We start from the raw sequence: 19,358 nt of genomic DNA on the forward strand, positions 1-19,358 counted from the left end.
ACGTTAAGGTCCCATGGTACCACTGGAGGCACAAATGGAGGCTGGATGTGCAGAACCCCTTTCATGAAGGTCTGAACCTCTGGAAGAGAGGCCAATTGTTTTTGGAAGAACACTGACAAGGCCGAAATCTGGATCTTTTGATCCCAATCGGAGGCCCGCATCCACACCAGCCTGCAGAAAATGGAGAAAACGTCCCAACTGAAACTCTTCCGTAGTAGCCTTCTTGGATTCACACCAAGACACATATTTTCTCCAAATACGGTGGTAATGTTTCGATGTTACTCCTTTCCTGTCCTGAATAAGGGTGGGGATGACTTCCTTGGGAATACCCATTCGGGCTAGGATCCGGCGCTCAACAGCCATGCCGTCAAACATAGCCGCGGTAAGTCTTGATACACGCACGGCCCCTGCTGCAGCAGGTCCTCGCGAAGAGGAAGAGGCAGAGGATCTTCTATGAGCAACTCCTGAAGATCTGGGTACCAAGCCCTCCTTGGCCAGTCTGGGGCAATGAAGATTGCTCGAACTCTTGTTCTTCTTATGATCCTGAGCACTTTTGGGATCAGCAGAAGTGGAGGGAAGACACACACCGACCGGAACACCCACTGGGCCACTAGCGCATCCACTGCTATTGCTTTCCCCCTGAGTGACAGCTCCCCAGCCTCGGAGACTTGCATCCTTGGTTACCAGGACCCAGTCCTGAATCCTGAACCTGCGTCCCTCTAGTAGGTGAGAACTGTGTAGCCACCACAGGAGCGAAATCCTGGCTTTTGACGACAGGATTATCTTCCGGTGCATGTGTAGGTGGGATCCCGACCACTTGTCCAACAGGTCCCACTGGAATACTCTGGCATGGAACTTGCCAAACTGTATGGCCTCGTAGGCCGCCACCATCTTCCCCAACAACTGAATGCACTGATGGATCGACACACTTGATGGTTTCAATATCTGTTTTACAATTTTCTGGATTTCCAGAACCTTTTCCACCGGAAGAAATACTCTCTGAACTTCTGTGTCCAAAATCATCCCGAGAAAAGACAATCTTGTCGTCAGTTCCAACTGTGACTTTGGATAATTTATGATCCAACCGTGTTGTTGGAGTATTGACAGGGAGAGTGTGATGTCTTGTAACAACTGCTCCCTGGATCTCGCCTTTATCAGGAGATCGTCCAGATAAGAAATTATATTGACTCCTTTTTGACGCAGGAGAACCATCATCTCCGCTATCACCTTGGTGAATACCCTCGGCGCCGTGGAGAGACCGTAAGGTAACGTCTGGAAATGGTAATGGCAATCCTGAACCGCGAATCTCAGATAAGCCCGGTGAGGAGGATAAATGGGAACATGCAGGTAAGCATCCTTTATGTCTACAGACACCATGTAGTCCCCCTCCTCCAGACTGGAAATCACTGCCCTCAGTGATTCCATTTTGAACTTGAATCGTTTCAAGTAGAGATTCAGATTTTTTAGGTTAGGATCGGTCTGACCGAGCTGTCCGGCTTCGGAACTACAAAAAGGCTTGAATAAAACCCCTCCCCTTGTTGTGACAAAGGTACCAGGACTATGACCTGATCCTGACATCATTTTTGGATTGCCGCTGTTACAACTTCCCTTTCTGGAAGAGAAGCTGGCAAGGTTGATTTGAAAAATCGGCATGGGGGAACGTCTCGAAACTCCAGCTTGTATCCCTGGGACACTATTTGCAACACCCAGGGATTCAGGCCAGACAGAATCCAACCTTGGCTGAACAGTTTGAGACGTGCCCCCACCCGAGCGGCCTCCCGCAAAGGATCCCCAGCGTCATGCTGAAGATTTGGCAGAAGTAGGGGTAGACTTCTGCTCCTGGGAACCTGAAGCCGCTGTGGACTTCTTTCCCTTTCCCCTTCCTGCAAAGAAGGGGGAACCTCTCGCTTTTTTGTATTTATTGGGCCGAAAGGACTGCATGTGTGGGTGATATGTCTTTTTTGCCGGTGCAGGCGCAGAGGGCAAAAATGTCGACTTACCTGCGGTAGCCGCCGAGACTACCGCATCCAGTCCATCGCCAAATAAGGCCTCACCTTTATATGGGAGAGCCTCCATCTTTCTTTTTGAATCTGCATCCGCGTTCCACTGGCGAATCCACAACGCCCGCCGAGCTGATACTGCCATGGTAGCGGCTTGTGAACTCAAGAGTCCAATATCTTTAATCGCTTCTAGCATGTATGCGGCAGCGTCTTTAATATTCCCTAACTTAAGGAGTATCTCATCTTTATCAATCGTGTCAATTTCTGATGACACGCTTTCTGACCATTTTTCAATAGCGTGACTCACCCACGCGCAAGCAATTGTGGGCCTGATTAGCATACAATTGGCAACATAAATGGATTTCAATGTAGTTTCGATCTTTTGGTCTGCCGGCACTTTTAGTGAAGCCGTGCAGGGAGAATTACCTTCTTTGTCAACCTGGACAGGGCACTGTCTAACACAGGGGGTGACTCCCATTTTTTCCTGTCCTCCACCGGGAAAGGATAAGCAATCTGAATTCTCTTGGGATTACGAAATTTATTTTCGTGATTCACCCACATGCCTTCAAAGAGTGTATTAAGCTCGTGGGAAGGAGGGAAAGTGACCTTAGATTTCTTTTCTATATAGAAATAAGCCTTCTCCTGAGGTACAGGAGTGGCTTCCGTGACTTCCAGAACTTCCCTTAAAGACACTATCATATATTGTATATTTTTTCCAATTTATGATCTATTTCTCTGGAGTCACTATCGTCGACACAAGAATCAGTGTCCGTGTCGGTATCAGTATTCACAATATTCGCAAATGGTCTCTTATGTGACTCAGAGGGGTCGCCTGCGGATGGAAGAACAGAGCCCTGAAAAATCACATCCTCCACAGATTTTCTCCAGCACTCAGCATGAGATTCAGATTTATCTGATCTCCTATTGATATGATGCATACTATCACTTATTTCTTTCACCCATGCAGGCTCTTGGTGTGCCGGCAGCGCCACCACATTACAACTCTGTGTCCCTAAAATGGTTTCCTCCGGGGAGGAACTCCCTGCCTCTGACACGTGTACAACACACACACAGACACACTGGGACTTATAGGGGACAGACCCACAGTAAAATCTGTCAGGGGGACACAGTTTAGGAGCAGCCAGTTCACAAACCCAGCGCCAGTATCTAATGCCTGTGAACACAAAATGCCCAATGACATGCTGCGCTTTTTACACAGTAAAACACACTTGTAAAGCACCAAATTCACTTGTGCCCCCCCCCCCCGTTTTGCACCCTGATACTTGTAGTCAGAAGTGAAGGAGGACCAGCGATGTCTCTGCAGCCTGAGGAGAGAAAAAATGGCACTGAGCAGTGTGCTGGCTGCCTGAGGAAGAAGCTCCGCCCTTTTTACCTCAGAAACTTTTCAGAATATTTATACTGGCGGGGGTAGGGCTGTGCCTGGGCATCTTATGCCCCCTTTTTGCCAGTTTATAGAGGTGTTTTTGCTGCCCAGGGCACCCCCCCCCCCCGCGCCCTGCACCCTGCAGTGCCTGTGTGTGTGGGCAGCAATGGCGCGCTGCGCTCCTGCCAGCCGTGCTGTACCTCAGCCATCAGTTTTCTTGATAGAAGATCTGTCTTCTTCTACTCACCTGACTTCTGGCTCTGTGAGGGGGGTGACGGCGTGCTGTGGGAGTGAGCATCTAGACACGGCTAGCGTTCAGTACTCTTCAGGAGCTAATGGTGTCCTGTCAGCCAGAAGCAGAGCCATGAAACTCTTCAGGAAGTTGGTTCCTACTTCTGCCCCCTCAGTCCCACGAAGCAGGGAGTCTGTTGCCAGCAGTTCTCCCTGAAAATAAAAAACCTAACATAAGTCTTTTCAGAGAAACTCAGTAGAGCTCCTCAGAGTGCATCCAGTCTGCCTGGGCACATTTCTAAAACTGAGGTCTGGAGGAGGGGCATAGAGGGAGGAGCCAGTTCACACCCATTGAAAAGTCTTAAGAGTGCCCATGGTTCCTGCGGAACCGTCTATACCCCATGGTCATGAAGCGGACCCCAGCATCCTCTAGGACGTATGAGAAATGTATAGGACTTACAATTAGTAGAACAGGGAACCTTGTGAGTAACGCCACATGGTCCCTCTACTTTCATTAGGCATTGGAGTTACAAAACTACAGCACACATAAATTACATGTTTGTCCTTCCATGTTTCTGCAAGTGCTAAATTTGTTTGAGCCTATACAACATTAGAGAAGGCCAAGGTCACATAATCACAGCACACGTGTTATACCTGCATGAGATGGACTAGGAGGAACAGAGCTATCTACTGTTTATACAAGGTTTTTACACTGTAGGACATTGTTGTGGTGCAGTATGCTGGTACACAATGTTCTGGCTAGTTTCTACATGACTCCCTTTGCAGTCTTTCTGTATATATCACTTTATTGTGTGTTTAGCTCTTATTACTACAGTATATGTGCTGGTGAACATTTTTACTGTTTTGTTTTCCCTAATTGTATAGACAGCTTAGTGAACTGTAGTATTTTATAACTTAACCATTTCTTGTCTTAAGGTTTTTTTAGCCTACTAATATCTTTATATTACATTTGTATTACCAGGAGTTTTATTTTATACTTGATTATAAAAGTAAATTTGATCATTATTATTATCAGGTTGGTATTAGAATTGTTTTGTAGAATAAATGTATTTCATTATACATACATGCATTTATTTGGTGTACACAGAAAAATTATTTTGTGCCCCCTAATAAATGTGTCCTCGGTTACTGCAATGGTTATAATTATTAGTAGTTTTCTCTATCGTCCTAGTGGATGCTGGGGTTCCTGAAAGGACCATGGGGAATAGCGGCTCCGCAGGAGACAGGGCACAAAAAGTAAAGCTTTAGGATCAGGTGGTGTGCACTGGCTCCTCCCCCTATGACCCTCCTCCAAGCCAGTTAGATTTTGTGCCCGGCCGAGAAGGGTGCAATCTAGGTGGCTCTCCTAAAGAGCTGCTTAGGAAAGTTTAGCTTAGGTTTTTTATTTTACAGTGAGTCCTGCTGGCAACAGGATCACTGCAACGAGGGACTTAGGGGAGAAGAAGTGAACTCACCTGCGTGCAGGATGGATTGGCTTCTTGGCTACTGGACATCAGCTCCAGAGGGACGATCACAGGTACAGCCTGGATGGTCACCGGAGCCTTGCCGCCGGCCCCCTTGCAGATGCTGAAGTAAGAAGAGGTCCAGAATCGGCGGCAGAAGACTCCTCAGTCTTCTAAAGGTAGCGCACAGCACTGCAGCTGTGCGCCATTTTCCTCTCAGCACACTTCACACGGCAGTCACTGAGGGTGCAGGGCGCTGGGAGGGGGGCGCCCTGGGAGGCAAATGAATACCTATTTTGGCTAAAAATACCTCACATATAGCCTCCGGAGGCTATATGGAGATATTTAACCCCTGCCAGAATCCGTTAAGAGCGGGAGACGAGGCCGCCCGAAAAAGGGGCGGGGCCTATCTCCTCAGCACACAGCGCCATTTTCCCTCACAGAAAGGCTGAAGGGAAGGCTCCCAGGCTCTCCCCTGCACTGCACTACAGAAACAGGGTTAAAACAGAGAGGGGGGGCACTAATTTGGCGATATGCTTATATATATATTAAGATGCTATAAGGGAAAACACTTATATAAGGTTGTCCCTATATAATTATAGCGTTTTTGGTGTGTGCTGGCAAACTCTCCCTCTGTCTCTCCAAAGGGCTAGTGGGTCCTGTCCTCTATCAGAGCATTCCCTGTGTGGGTGCTGTGTGTCGGTACGTGTGTGTCGACAGGTAGGAGGACGATGTTGGTGAGGAGGCGGAGCAATTGCCTGTAATGGTGATGTCACTCTCTAGGGAGTCGACACCGGAATGGATGGCTTATTTAGGAAATTACGTGATAATGTCAACACGCTGCAAGGTCGGTTGACGACATGAGACGGCCGACAAACAATCAGTACGGTCCAGACGTCTCAAAAACACCGTCAAGGGTTTTTAAAACGCCCGTTTACTTTAGTCGGTCGACACAGACACAGACAGGGACACTGAATCCAGTGTCGACGGTGAATAAACAAACGTATTCCTTATTAGGGCCACACGTTAAAGGCAATGAAGGAGGTGTTACGTATTTCTGATACTACAAGTACCACAAAAGAGGGTATTATGTGGGATGTGAAAAAACTACCATAGTTTTTCCTGAATCAGATAAATTAAATAAAGTGTGTGATGATGCGTGGGTTCCCCCCGATAGAAAATTATGGGCGGTATACCCTTTCCCGCCAGAAGTTAGGGCGCGTTGGGAAACACCCCTTAAGGTGGATAAGGCGCTCACACGCTTATCAAAACAAGTGGCGGTACCGTCTATAGATAGGGCCGTCCTCAAGGACCAGCTGACAAGGCTGGAAAATATAATAAAAAGTATATACACACATACTGGTGTTATACTGCGGCCAGCGATCGCCTCAGCCTGGATGCGCAGAGCTAGGGTGGCTTGGTCGGATTCCCTGACTAAAAATATTGATACCCTTGACAGGGACAGTATTTTATTGACTATAGAGCATTTCTATATATGCGAGATGCACAGAGGGATATTTGCACTCTGGCATCATGAATAAACGCGATGTCCATAACTGCCAGAAGATGTTATGGACACGACAGTGGTCAGGTGATGCAGATTCCAAACGGCACAGTATGGCCGTATAAAGGAAGAGGACTTGTTTGGGGTCGGTCCATCGGACCTGGTGGTCACGGCAACTGCTGGAAAATCCACCGTTTTTTACCCTAAGTCACATCTCTGCAGAAAAAGACACCGTCTTTTCAGCCTCAGTCCTCTCGTCCCTATAAGATCATATCTGCCCAGGGATAGAGGAAAGGGAAGAAGACTGCAACAGGCAGCCTATTCCCAGGAACAGAAGCGTTCCACCGCGTCTGACAAGTTCTCAGCATGGCGCTGAGACCGTACAGGACCCCTGGATCCTACATATAGTATCCCGGGGGTACAGATGGGAATGTCGAGACGTTTCCCCTTCGCAGGCTCCTGAAGTCTGCTTTACCAAGTCTCCCTCCGACAAGGAGGTAGTATGGGAAAAAATTCACAAGCTGTGTTCCCAGCAGGTGACAATTAAATTACCCCTCCTACTACAGAAAAGGGGTATTATTCCACACTATATTGTGGTACTGAAGCCAGAAGGCTAGGTGAGACTTATTCTAAAAAAAAAAATTTTTTTTTGAACACTTACAAAGGTTCAAATTAAGATGAAGTCACTCAGAGCAGTGATAACGAACCAGGAAGAAGGGGACTATATAGTGTCCCGGGACATCAGGGATGCTTACCTCTATGTCCCAAATTTGCCCTTCTCACTAAGGGTACCTCAGGTTCGTGGTGCAGAACTGTCACTATCAGTTTCAGACGCTGCCGTTTGGATTGTCCACGGCACCCCGGGGTCTTTACCAAGGTAATGGCCGAATTGATGATTCTTCTTCGAAGAAAAGGCGTCTTAATTATCCCTTACTTGGACGATCTCCTGATAGGGGCATAGTCCAGGGAACAGTTGGAGGTCGGAGTAGCACTATCTCGGATACTGCTACAATCAGCACGGGTGGATTCTAAATATTCCAAAATCGCAGCTGATCCCGACGACACGTCTGCTGTGCCTAGGGATGATTCTGGACACAGTCCAGAAAAAGGTGTTTCTCCCGGAAGAGAAAGCCAGGGAGTTATCCGAGCAAGTCAGGAACCTCCTAAAAACAGTGCATCATTGCACAAGGGTCCTGGTAAAAATGGTGGCTTCCTACGAAGCAATTCCATTCGGCAGATTTCACGTAAGAACTTTTCAGTGGGATCTGCTGGACAAATGGTCCGGATCGCATCTTCAGATGCATCAGCGGATAACCCAATATCCAAGGACAAGGGTGTCTCTCCTGTGGTGGTTATAGAGTGCTCATCTTCTAGAGGGCCGCAGATTCGGCATTCAGGATTGGATGCTGGTAACCACGGAGCCCAGCCTGAGAGGCTGGGGAGCAGTCACACAAGGGAAAAATTTCCAGGGAGTGTGATCAAGTATGGAGACTTTTCTCCACATAAATATACTGGAGCTAAGGGTAAATTTATAATGCTCTAAGCTTAGCAAGACCTCTGCTTCAAGGTCAGCCGGTATTGATCCAGTGGGAAAAACATCACGGCAGTCGCCCACGTAAACAGACAGGGCGACACAAGAAGCAGGAGGGCAATGGCAGAAACTGCAAGGACTTTTCGCTGGGCGGAAAATCATGTGATAACACTGTCAGCAGTTTTTCATCCCGGTAATGGAAACTGGGAAGCAGACTTCCTCAGCACGACCTCCACCCGGGAGAGTGGAAACTTCATTGAGAAGTTTTTTCCACATGATTGTAAACCGTTGGGAAATACCAAAGGTGGACATGATGGCGTCCCGTCTGAACAAAAAACGGGACAGGTATTGCGCCAGGTCAAGGGACCCTCAGGCAATAGATGTGGACGTTCTGGTAACACCGTGGGTGTACCAGTCGGTGTATGTGTTCCCTCCTCTGCTTCTCATACCTAAGGTGCTGAGAATTATAAGACGTAGAGGAGTAAGAACTATACTCATGGCTCCGGATTGGCCAAGAAGGACTTGGTACCCGGAACTTCAAGAGATACTTACAGAGGTCTTATGGCCTCTGCCGCTAAGAAGGGACTTGCTTCAGCAAGTACCATGTCTGTTCCAAGACTTACCGCAGCTGCGTTTGTCGGCATGGCGATGGAAAGCCGGATCCTAAGGGAAAAAAGGCATTCCGGAAGAGGTCATTCCTACCCTGGTCAAAGCCAGAAAGGAGGTGACCGCACAACATTATCACCACGTGTGGCGAAAATTTGTTGCGTGGTGTGAGGCCAGGAAGGCCCCACAAAGAAATTTCAACTCGGTCGTTTCCTGCATTTCCTGCAAACAGGAGTGTCTATGGGCCTCAAATTGGGGTCCATTAAGGTTCAAATTCGGCCCTGTAAATTTTCTTCCAGAAAGAATTGGCTTCAGTTCCTGAAGTCCAGAAGTTTGTCAAGGGAGTATTGCATATACAAACCCCTTTTTTGTGCCTCCAGTGGCACTGTGGGATCTCAACGTAGTTCTGGGATTTCTCAAATCACATTGGTTTAAAACCAGTCAAATATGTGGATTTGCAGCATCTCACATAAAAAGTGACCATGCTCTTGGCCCTGGCCTGGACCAGGCGAGTGTCAAATTGGTGGTTTTTTCTCAAAAAAGCCCATATCTGTTTGTCCATTCGGACAGGGCAGAGCTGCGGACTCGTCCCCAGTTCTCTCCCTAAGGTGGTGTCAGTGTTTCACCTGAACCAGCTTATTGTGGTGCCTTGCACCTACTAGGGACTTGGAGGACTCCAAGTTGCTAGAAGTTGTCAGGGCCCTGAAAATATATTCCAGGACAGCTGGAGTCAGAAAATCTGACTCGCTGTTTATACTGTATGCACCCAACAAGTTGGGTGCGCCTGCTTCTAAGCAGTCGATTGCTCGTTGGATTTGTAACACAATTCAACTTGCACATTCTGAGGCAGGCCTGCCACAGTCTAAATCGGTTAAGGCCCATTCCACAAGGAAGGTGGGCTCATCTTGGGCGGCTGCCCGAGAGGTCTCGGCATTACAACTCTGCCGAGCAGCTACGTGGTCAGGGGAGAACACGTTTGTAAAATTCTACAAATTTGATATCCTGGCAAAAGAGGACCTGGAGTTCTCTCATTCGGTGCTGCAGAGTCATCCGCACTCTCCCGCCCGTTTGGGAGCTTTGGTATAATCCCCATGGTCCTTTCAGGAACCCCAGCATCCACTAGGACGATAGAGAAAATAAGAATTTACTTACCGATAATTCTATTTCTCGGAGTCCGTAGTGGATGCTGGGCGCCCATCCCAAGTGCGGATTATCTGCAATACTTGTACATAGTTACAAAAATCGGGTTATTATTGTTGTGAGCCATCTTTTCAGAGGCTCCGCTGTTATCATACTGTTAACTGGGTTTAGATCACAAGTTGTACGGTGTGATTGGTGTGGCTGGTATGAGTCTTACCCGGGATTCAAAATTCCTCCCTTATTGTGTACGCTCGTCCGGGCACAGTACCTAACTGGCTTGGAGGAGGGTCATAGGGGGAGGAGCCAGTGCACACCACCTGATCCTAAAGCTTTACTTTTTGTGCCCTGTCTCCTGCGGAGCCGCTATTCCCCATGGTCCTTTCAGGAACCCCAGCATCCACTACGGACTCCGAGAAATAGAATTATCGGTAAGTAAATTCTTATTTTAACGTTCATTAGGGGATTTAGCAGGATCATCTCAGGCAATGAGGTTGTTGTTTCAGGGGATTTGATGCATGCCTGCAAGTGATGTGGCCATGTGTAGACACTGCAGGATTGCTATTGGCTGTGGCACACGCACAGCCAAATCCTATTGGCCATTTCTCATCCTGCATGACCCACTCATTAAGTTAGTGCGATCTCTGAGGAGGGCGTGTGATAGGATCCCATATGGCGCTCCTAGAAAGGGCAGGGTGCATTTTTACATGTAAAATACGAACATGACATTGTGCCCATCTAAATGAGCCTAGTGGAAACACTATGGGTAAATTTACTAAGATTTGTGTTTTGCTCGTGTGTGCCCGAGATTAAACACGGGTGTGATTGATCAGACACAGGTGTTTTTTTTAATGAAATATGGGAATTTACTATGCTTCCATGTTTGAGGGGATCATGTTTTCTGGTGATGTATGTAGCTGTGTTTGGCACCTATGTGTGCTGTGTGTGCCGGCTGCCAAACACTCCAGAACATAAAGAATGCACATATCAAGCAAGCAGCAAGGTTGGATTTGCGTCTGACTTGTACAACGCTGGGTTGTGTATGAAATTCTGGTGGTCAGAATCCTAAAGCTGAGAAAGCAGATGGCTTCTGGGTAAGTATATAAACAAATACTACAGCAGGGAAAAGGTGGAGGATCCTGCTCTACTGGCGCCTAAAATAAGCTGCCCAAGATTATTTTTCCTGAAATGTCACCACATTTCAATGTAAAATACATTTACTTCAGAGGTTGGAAACAAACAATCCTGGACGCTAAAAGATATACAATACACAATTTACAATGTAAAATGTAATACAATACATTCCTTTTGGAGCGCTTTCAATGTTCTTACGATGTTGCCTCGATGTTGTTACTTCAGTGTCTAACAGTATTCTGTCTCAAATCCTCGTGATGTGATGTACATAAAAAAGTAAAAACAAACAAATGTGTAGAACAATTTTTATCATAAATGGTCATATATACACGTTGGACTCACCTTTTGGTCATCAAAATTAGGAAGAATATGGCTTCCCCTAAACTAATTCTTTCACACCCTTACCCTCACCCCGCAGCCTAACCCTATCCTTCCTCACCCCCACAGCTTAACTTTAACCTTCCTTACACCCACCGCATAACCCTAACCCTCCTCTTAGTGCCTAACCCAAACCCGTAAACTCACCTTCGGGATCCGTTGTCATTCATGGCGCCGGGATCCTTCCGCATCCCCCGAATAAGGCCCAAGGTGTTGCACAGGCCAATTTCATAGTCCAATATCAGCACCCAGAGGATAAATATGGTACTTGTGGATTTCTACCAAGTTGTATCTAACGCCAGTTGAAAAGTGTAAAATGTCACTTCCATGCTGAATTCACTGTATAACATGCCCTTTGTGACGTGTAAAGACCATTGAATATTACAAATTCATATATTTGTGGCGTATTGAACATTCATAATTAAATAATAATTAGGTAAGTCTAGTTTTTAACTATTAACTTTGTTAAGTGTAATGTATTTATTTTATTTTATTCAATAATTGCTTTCTTCATGTGTGGGAACTGTGGATCAGATGCACTAAGCCTTGGAGAGAGATCAAGTAGTAGCCAATCAGCTCATATCTGTCATTTTTCAAACACGGCCTGTAACATGGCAGTTAGGAGCTGATTGGTACTTTATCTCCGTCCACACATCACTTTTCATTCAATTTCATTTAACAGTTCTGTCAACCTCACATTGGGGTCTGTTCATGAAGCAATGAAAAGTGTGGAGAAGTGAGCCAGTGGAGAAGTTGCCCATGGCAACCAATCAGCATTGAAATAATATTTATAATTTGCAAACTATAAAATTGTATGGAGCAGCTGATTGGTTGCCATGGGCAACTTCTCCACAGGCTAACCTCTACACTCTTTTCACTGCTTTATGAATAGACCCCTAACCCTGTAACTATATAATCATGTCCTGCGCCCTTGAACACAGGTGCTACTATTTTGTCATTGTTTTTTTCTTGTGTGTTATAACATAATAAGCAGATTTTTATATTGTCTTATCTCTTGTAGAGAGCAGGATGCTTGTTCAGGATATACCTTCTATTACCAGCAGAGGGCATATGGACAGCACATCTGACTTTGTTGTAGACTCCGCTTACTACAGCAACTTCTATCAACCATCATTGTATCCTTATTACAATAACCTATACAACTATCCTCCCTACCAAATGGCTATGAGCTCTGATCCAGCAAGTGGCAGTGAAATAGGTGGAATAGCTGCATCACCAATAAAGAACAGTCTCAGGAGTTTCTCATCTGCCTATGTTCCAGGCCAATCAACAAACCAGTGGCAGGTACAGAAAAATAATTCAATAATATATTCAGTTCCAGTTCCAAAATAATTCAATAATATATTCAGTTCCTCCTTTGGGAAGTGGCAGAATGGTGCTTTCTTTATTTTAGTGCTGTCCTGGAACATGGAGTTTGGTGTATGAAGCAGTCCAAAGAGTGGAGAAGTGGATCAATAGGGAAGTTGTCCATAGCAACCAATCAAGATCAGCAATATATAGCAAGCCCTGAAACATTTTTTTTTACCCTTATTCTAATATGGTTATAATTAATTTGTTGGTTTACAAACAGTTAACAAACATTTTGATTAATTTTCCTGTACACTTGCATTGCCATACACACTACAAAATCCGTGCCGACACAGGGGGTAATTCAGATCTGATCGCTGGGCTGCGTTTTTGCTGTCCTGTGATCAGATAGTCACCACCAAAGGGGGGGTGTATTTTAGCTGTGCAAGTGTGCGAACGCATGTGCAGTATAGCTGCACAATTTGATTTTGTGCAGTCTCTGCGCAGCCCAGGACTTACTTAGCCGCTGCGATCACATCAGCCTGTTTGGGACTGGATTTGGCGATCAGATATGAATTACCCCCACAAATACTTAATGCAACCACACCGCATTGCAACACATTGCATCCACCCAATGGTCATATCACAAGATCTGCCCATATATTGTATAGTGTGCGCCCACCGTAGGATTATCTATCTATCCATCCATCCATCCACTTAGTTGGCTGGTTAGAACGAAAATATGGTAATGTGTTGGAGTAAATGTCAATCGTCCGTTAACTCCCAAACACCGGAAACCCCCCCACCCCCTGCACCCTGCCTGTCGAGCCTCTGGAGTGAGCACTACTAACTTAATCCTAGAACCCTGTTCCTTTTGAAAATTATAAATCGCTAAATGATGTTATTGAAAAGTGTGGGCAGAAATGATTTCTAATTATCACTTCCTATCAAGTTAGTTCGACAACTTATTATGTAAAGGCATGTTATCTGTTAAATAGAATCATTCGGCAGGATATAATGGCGTGTCCTAGATCGCTATAGGTGTGGGGTACCTGCTGATCTTGGATATTTCTTTAAAGGGGCAATCACTTACAAGGCAACCAGCGATACGGCGATCTCGGATACCATTACATCCTGCCCTTGTTATTCAAACATTTTCCAAAAGAGAAAAAGTAAATAATTACTGTTTCTCTTACGTCCTAGAGGATGCTGGGGACTCCGTAAGGACCATGGGGTATAGACGGGCTCTGCAGGAGACATGGGCACTCTAAAGACTTTAGATGGGTGTGCACTGGCTCCTCCCTCTATGCCTCTCCTCCAGACCTCAGTTAGATCCTGTGCCCAGGGGAGACTGGGTGCAATGCAGGGGAGCTCTACTGAGTTTCTCTGTAAAAGACTTTTGTTAGGTTTTTTATTTTCAGGGAGCACTGCTGGCAACAGGCTCCCTGCATCGTGGGACTGAGGAGAGAGAAGCAGACCTACTTAAATGATAGGCTCTGCTTCTTAGGCTACTGGACACCATTAGCTCCAGAGGGTCGGAACGCAGGTCTCACCCTCGCCGTTCATCCCGGAGCAGCGCCGCCGTCCTCCTCACAGAGCCGGAAGATAGAAGCAGGGTGAGTATGAGAAGAAAGAAGACTTCAAAGGCGGCAGAAGACTTCGGATCTTCTACGAGGTAACGCGCAGCGGTATCGCTGCGCTCCATTGCTCCCAACACATACACACACTGACGGCACTGTATGGGTGCAGGGCGCAGGGGGGGCGCCCTGGGCAGCAATTATTAACCTTTTAGGGACACTGGCAGAGATATATACTGCGGAGGCAGTATATGGCAAAACCCCCACCAGTATAAAGATTTGAGCGGGATCGAAGCCCGCCGGTGAGGGGGCGGAGCTTGATATCTCAGCACTAACCAGCGCCATTTTCTCCACAGCACGCTGCAGAGAAGCTGGCTCCCCGGACTCTCCCCCGATGAACACATACAGAGGGCAAAAAAGAGGGGGGGGGGCACATTTATTTGGCGCAGTGAGTATATTTATAAAAGCGCTGTACTGACTGGGATTTATTCCAGTATCTGGTGGCGCTGGGTGTGTGCTGGCATATTCTCTCTCTGTCTCTCCAAACGGCCTTATTGGGGGACTGTCTCCATATATATATATATATATATATATATCTATCCCTGAGTGTGTGGGGGTGTCGGTACGTGTGTGTCGTCATGTCTGAAGCGAAAGGCTCATCTAAGGAGGAGATGGAGCAGATGATTGTGGTGTCTCCGTCGGCGACGCCGACACCTGATTGGCTGGATATGTGGAATGTTTTAAATGCAAATGTGTCTTTATTACATAAGAGAATGGACAAAGCAGAGTCCAGTGAAAAGACAGGGAGTCAAGCCATGGCTTTGGCTGTATCACAGGGCCCTCCAGGGTCCCAGAAATGTCCCCTGTCCCAAGTAGCAGACACTGATACCGACACGGATTCTGACTCCAGTGTCGACTACGATGATGCGAGGTCGCACCCAAGGGTGGCCAAAAGTATTCATTATATGATTATTGCAATAAAGGATGTTTTACATATCACAGATGACCCCTCTGTCCCTGACACGAGGGTATGCATGTTTATGGAAAAGAAACCTGAGGTAACCTTACCCCATCTCATGAGCTGAACGCGTTATTTGAAAAGGCTTGGGAAACTCCAGACAAGAAACTGCAGATTCCCAAGAGGATTCTTATGGCGTATCCTTTCCCTGCACAGGGCAGGTTACGGTGGGAATCCTCGCCCAGGGTGGACAAGGCTTTAACGCGCTTTTCCAAAAAGGTGGCGCTACCGTCTCCAGATACGGCAGCCCTCAAGGATCCTGCTGATCGCAGACAGGAAACTACCTTAAAATCAATTTATGCACATACGGGTGCCTTGCTCAGACCGGCAATAGCGTCGGCTTGGGTTTGTAGCGCTGTAGCAGCTTGGGCAGATACCTTGTCATCTGACATTGATACCCTAGATAGGGATAGCATTTTATTGACCTTAGGTCATATTAAAGACGCAGTCTTATATATGAGAGACGCTTCCAGAGACGTTGGGCTGTTAGGTTCAAGAGCCAACGCCATGGCGATTTCTGCTAGGCAAGCCCTGTGGACCCGTCAATGGACGGGTGATGCCGACTCAAAGAGACATATGGAAGTTTTGCCTTACAAGGGTGAGGTTTTATTTGGGGAAGTTCTCGCTGACCTGGTTTCCACAGCTACCGCGGGTAAATCTACTTTTTTACCTTATGTTCCCCCACAGCAAAAGAAAACACCGCAATATCAGATGCAGTCCTTTCGGTCGCATAAGTCCAGAAGAGGTCGGGGCTCTTCCTTCCTCGCCAGAGGTAGGGTAGAGGGAAAAGAATGGCTGCTACGGCTAGTTCCCAGGAGCAGAAGTCCTCCCCGGCTTCTACTAAATCCACCGCATGACGCTGGGGCTCCACTGAGGGAGTCCACGCCGGTGGGGGCACGTCTTCGACTCTTCAGCCAGGTCTGGGTTCAGTCAGACGTGGATCCTTGGGCGATGGAAATTGTATCCCAAGGCTACAAGCTGGAATTCGAAGACGTGCCTCCTCGACGATTTTTCAAATCGGCTTTACCAGCTTCTCCCCCAGAAAGGGAGATAGTTTTAGCTGCAATTCAAAAACTTTGTCAACAACAAGTGATTGTCAAGGTGCCCCTAGTTCAACAGGGGAAGGGGTACTATTCAACCCTGTTTGTGGTCCCGAAACCAGATGGCTCGGTCAGACCCACTCTAAATCTAAAATCCCTAAACCTGTACTTGAAAAAGTTCAATTTCTAGATGGAATCGCTCCGGGCAGTTATCTCCAGCCTGGAAGGGAGGGATTTTATGGTGTCACTGGACATAAAGGATGCATACCTTCATGTCCCCATATATCCCCCTCATCAGGCATACCTGAGATTCGCTGTACAGGACTGTCATTACCAGTTTCAGACGTTGCCGTTTGGGCTTTCCACGGCCCTGAGGATTTTCACTAAGGTAATGGCGGAAATTATGGTTCTCCTACGCAGGCAGGGAGTCACAATTATCCCGTACTTGGACGATCTCCTGATAAAAGCGAGATCGAGAGATCAATTGCAGAAAAGCGTGTCACTCTCCCTGAGAGTGCTGCAGCAGCATGGCTGGATTCTAAATCTACCAAAGTCACAGTTGATTCTAACGACTCTGCTATATTTCTTAGGCATGATTCTGGACACGGAACAAAAGAGGGTTTTTCTCCCGATGGAAAAAGCCCAGGAACTCCAGAACATGGTCAGAGACCTGTTAAAACCGAAAAAAGTGTCAGTCCATCAATGCACTCGAGTACTGGGAAAAATGGTGGCGACCTACGAGGCCATCCCCTTCGGCAGGTTTCATGCGAGGACGTTTCAGTGGGACCTTCTGGACAAGTGGTCGGGGTCCCATCTACAGATACATCAGAAAATAAGCCTGTTCCCCAGGGCCAGGGTGTCTCTCCTGTGGTGGCTGCAGAGTGCTCACCTTCTCGAAGGTCGCAGGTTCGGCATTCAAGACTGGGTTCTGGTGACCACGGACGCGAGCCTCCGAGGATGGGGAGCAGTCACACAAGGAAGAAATTTTCAGGGACTGTGGTCAAGCCAGGAGGCTTGTCTACACATCAACGTACTGGAATTGAGGGCCATATACAACGGCCTACGACAAGCGGAGATTCTTCTTCGCGACCTACCAGTTCTGATTCAATCAGACAACGTCACAGCTGTCGCTTATGTAAACCGCCAAGGCGGGACAAGGAGCAGAGTGGCAATGGCGGAAGCCACCAGGATTCTTCGCTGGACGGAAAATCACGCAAGCGCTCTGTCATTAGTCTTCATTCCGGGAGTGGACAACTGGGAGGCAGACTTTCTCAGCAGACACGATCTCCATCCAGGAGAGTGGGGACTTCATCAAGAAGTTTTTGCAGAGATAACAAGTCAGTGGGGACTTCCACAAATAGACATGATGGCGTTACGCCTCAACAAGAAGCCTCGGAGGTATTGTCCAAGGTCAAGGGACCCTCAGGCAGTAGCGGTGGATGCCATGGTGACACCATGGGTGTTTCAGTCGGCCTATGTGTTCCCTATTCTTCCGCTCATCTCAAAAATACTGAGAATCATAAGACGAAAAAGAGTGCAGACAATACTCATTGTTCCGGATTGGCCTCGAAGGGCCTGGTATTCAGCTCTTCAGGAAATGCTCACAGAAGATCCGTGGCCTCTTCCTCTCAGGGAAGACCTATTGCATCAGGGGCCCTGCGTGTTCCAAGACTTACCGCGGTTACGTTTGACGGCATGGCGGTTGAACACCAAATCCTAGCGGGGAAAGGTATTCCGGAGGAAGTCATCCCTACTCTGATTAAGGCTAGGAAGGAGGTGACGGCGAAACATTATCACCGCATCTGGAGGAAGTATGTATCTTGGTGTGAATCCAAGAATGCTCCTCCTGAAGATTTCCATCTGGGCCGTTTTCTCCACTTTCTACAGACATGAGTGGATATGGGCCTAAAGTTAGGCTCCATTAAGGTACAGATTTCGGCCCTATCAATTTTCTTTCAGAAGGAATTGGCTTCTCTCCCAGAAGTCCAGACTTTTGTAAAGGGAGTGCTCCACATCCAGCCTCCTTTTGTGCCTCCAGTGGCACCATGGGACCTTAACGTGGTGTTGCAGTTCCTAAAATCTCAGTTCTGAGCCTCTTCAAACGGTGGATTTAAAATTTCTCACTTGGAAGGTGGTCATGTTGTTAGCCTTGGCATCTGCACGGCGGGTGTCCGAATTGGCGGCTTTGTCTCACAAGAGCCCCTATCTGATTTTCCATGTGGATAGAGCAGAATTAAGGACTCGTCCTCAATTTTTGCCCAAGGTGGTTTCATTTTTTCATATGAACCAACCTATCGTGGTGCCTGTGGCTACGGGTGACTTGGAGGATTCCAAGTCCCTTGATGTAGTCAGGGCCTTAAAGATTTATGTAGCCAGGACGGCTCGGGTTAAGAAAACAGAGGCACTGTTTGTCCTGTATGCAGCCAACAAGCTTGGCGCTCCTGCTTCTAAACAGACTATTGCTCGCTGGATCTGTAACACGATTCAGCAGGCTCATTCTACGGCTGGATTGTCGTTACCAAATTCGGTAAAGGCCCATTCCACTAGGAAAGTGGGCTCTTCTTGGGCGGCTGTCCGAGGCGTCTCGGCATTACTGCTTTGCCGAGCGGCGACTTGGTCGGGTTCAAACACTTTTGCTAAATTCTACAAGTTTGATACCTTGGCTGAGGAGGACCTTATGTTTGCTCAATCGGTGCTGCAGAGTCATCCGCACTCTCCCGCCCGATCTGGAGCTTTGGTATAATCCCCATGGTACTTACGGAGTCCCCAGCATCCTCTAGGACGTAAGAGAAAATAAGATTTTAAACCTACCGGTAAATCTTTTTCTCCTAGTCCGTAGAGGATGCTGGGCGCCCGTCCCTGTGCGGACAAAATTCTGCAAGACTTGTATATAGTTATTGCTTACATAAGGGTTATGTTACAGTTTTGATCAGTCTCGGACTGATGGTGTTTTGTTTCATACTGTTTACTGGTTCATATGTTCCGATTTGTACGGTGTAGATGGTGTGGGCTGGTATGTATCTTGCCCTTAGATTAACAAAAATCCT

General features: G+C 47.2%; 1 protein-coding gene across 1 annotated transcript in view; it reads left to right on the forward strand.

The window, feature by feature from the left end:
• DMRT1 (doublesex and mab-3 related transcription factor 1) overlaps nucleotides 1-19,358 on the forward strand; it is a 282,371-nt gene that overhangs the window by 205,085 nt on the left and 57,928 nt on the right. The window contains exon 4 of the mRNA XM_063951260.1: nucleotides 12,390-12,673. Coding sequence (XP_063807330.1) covers nucleotides 12,390-12,673 — 284 coding nt within the window. The remainder of the gene's footprint in view (nucleotides 1-12,389; nucleotides 12,674-19,358) is intronic.

The sequence above is a fragment of the Pseudophryne corroboree genome, chromosome 1 (assembly GCF_028390025.1).
Source record: "Pseudophryne corroboree isolate aPseCor3 chromosome 1, aPseCor3.hap2, whole genome shotgun sequence".
In the NCBI taxonomy this organism is placed as follows: Eukaryota; Metazoa; Chordata; class Amphibia; order Anura; family Myobatrachidae; genus Pseudophryne; species Pseudophryne corroboree.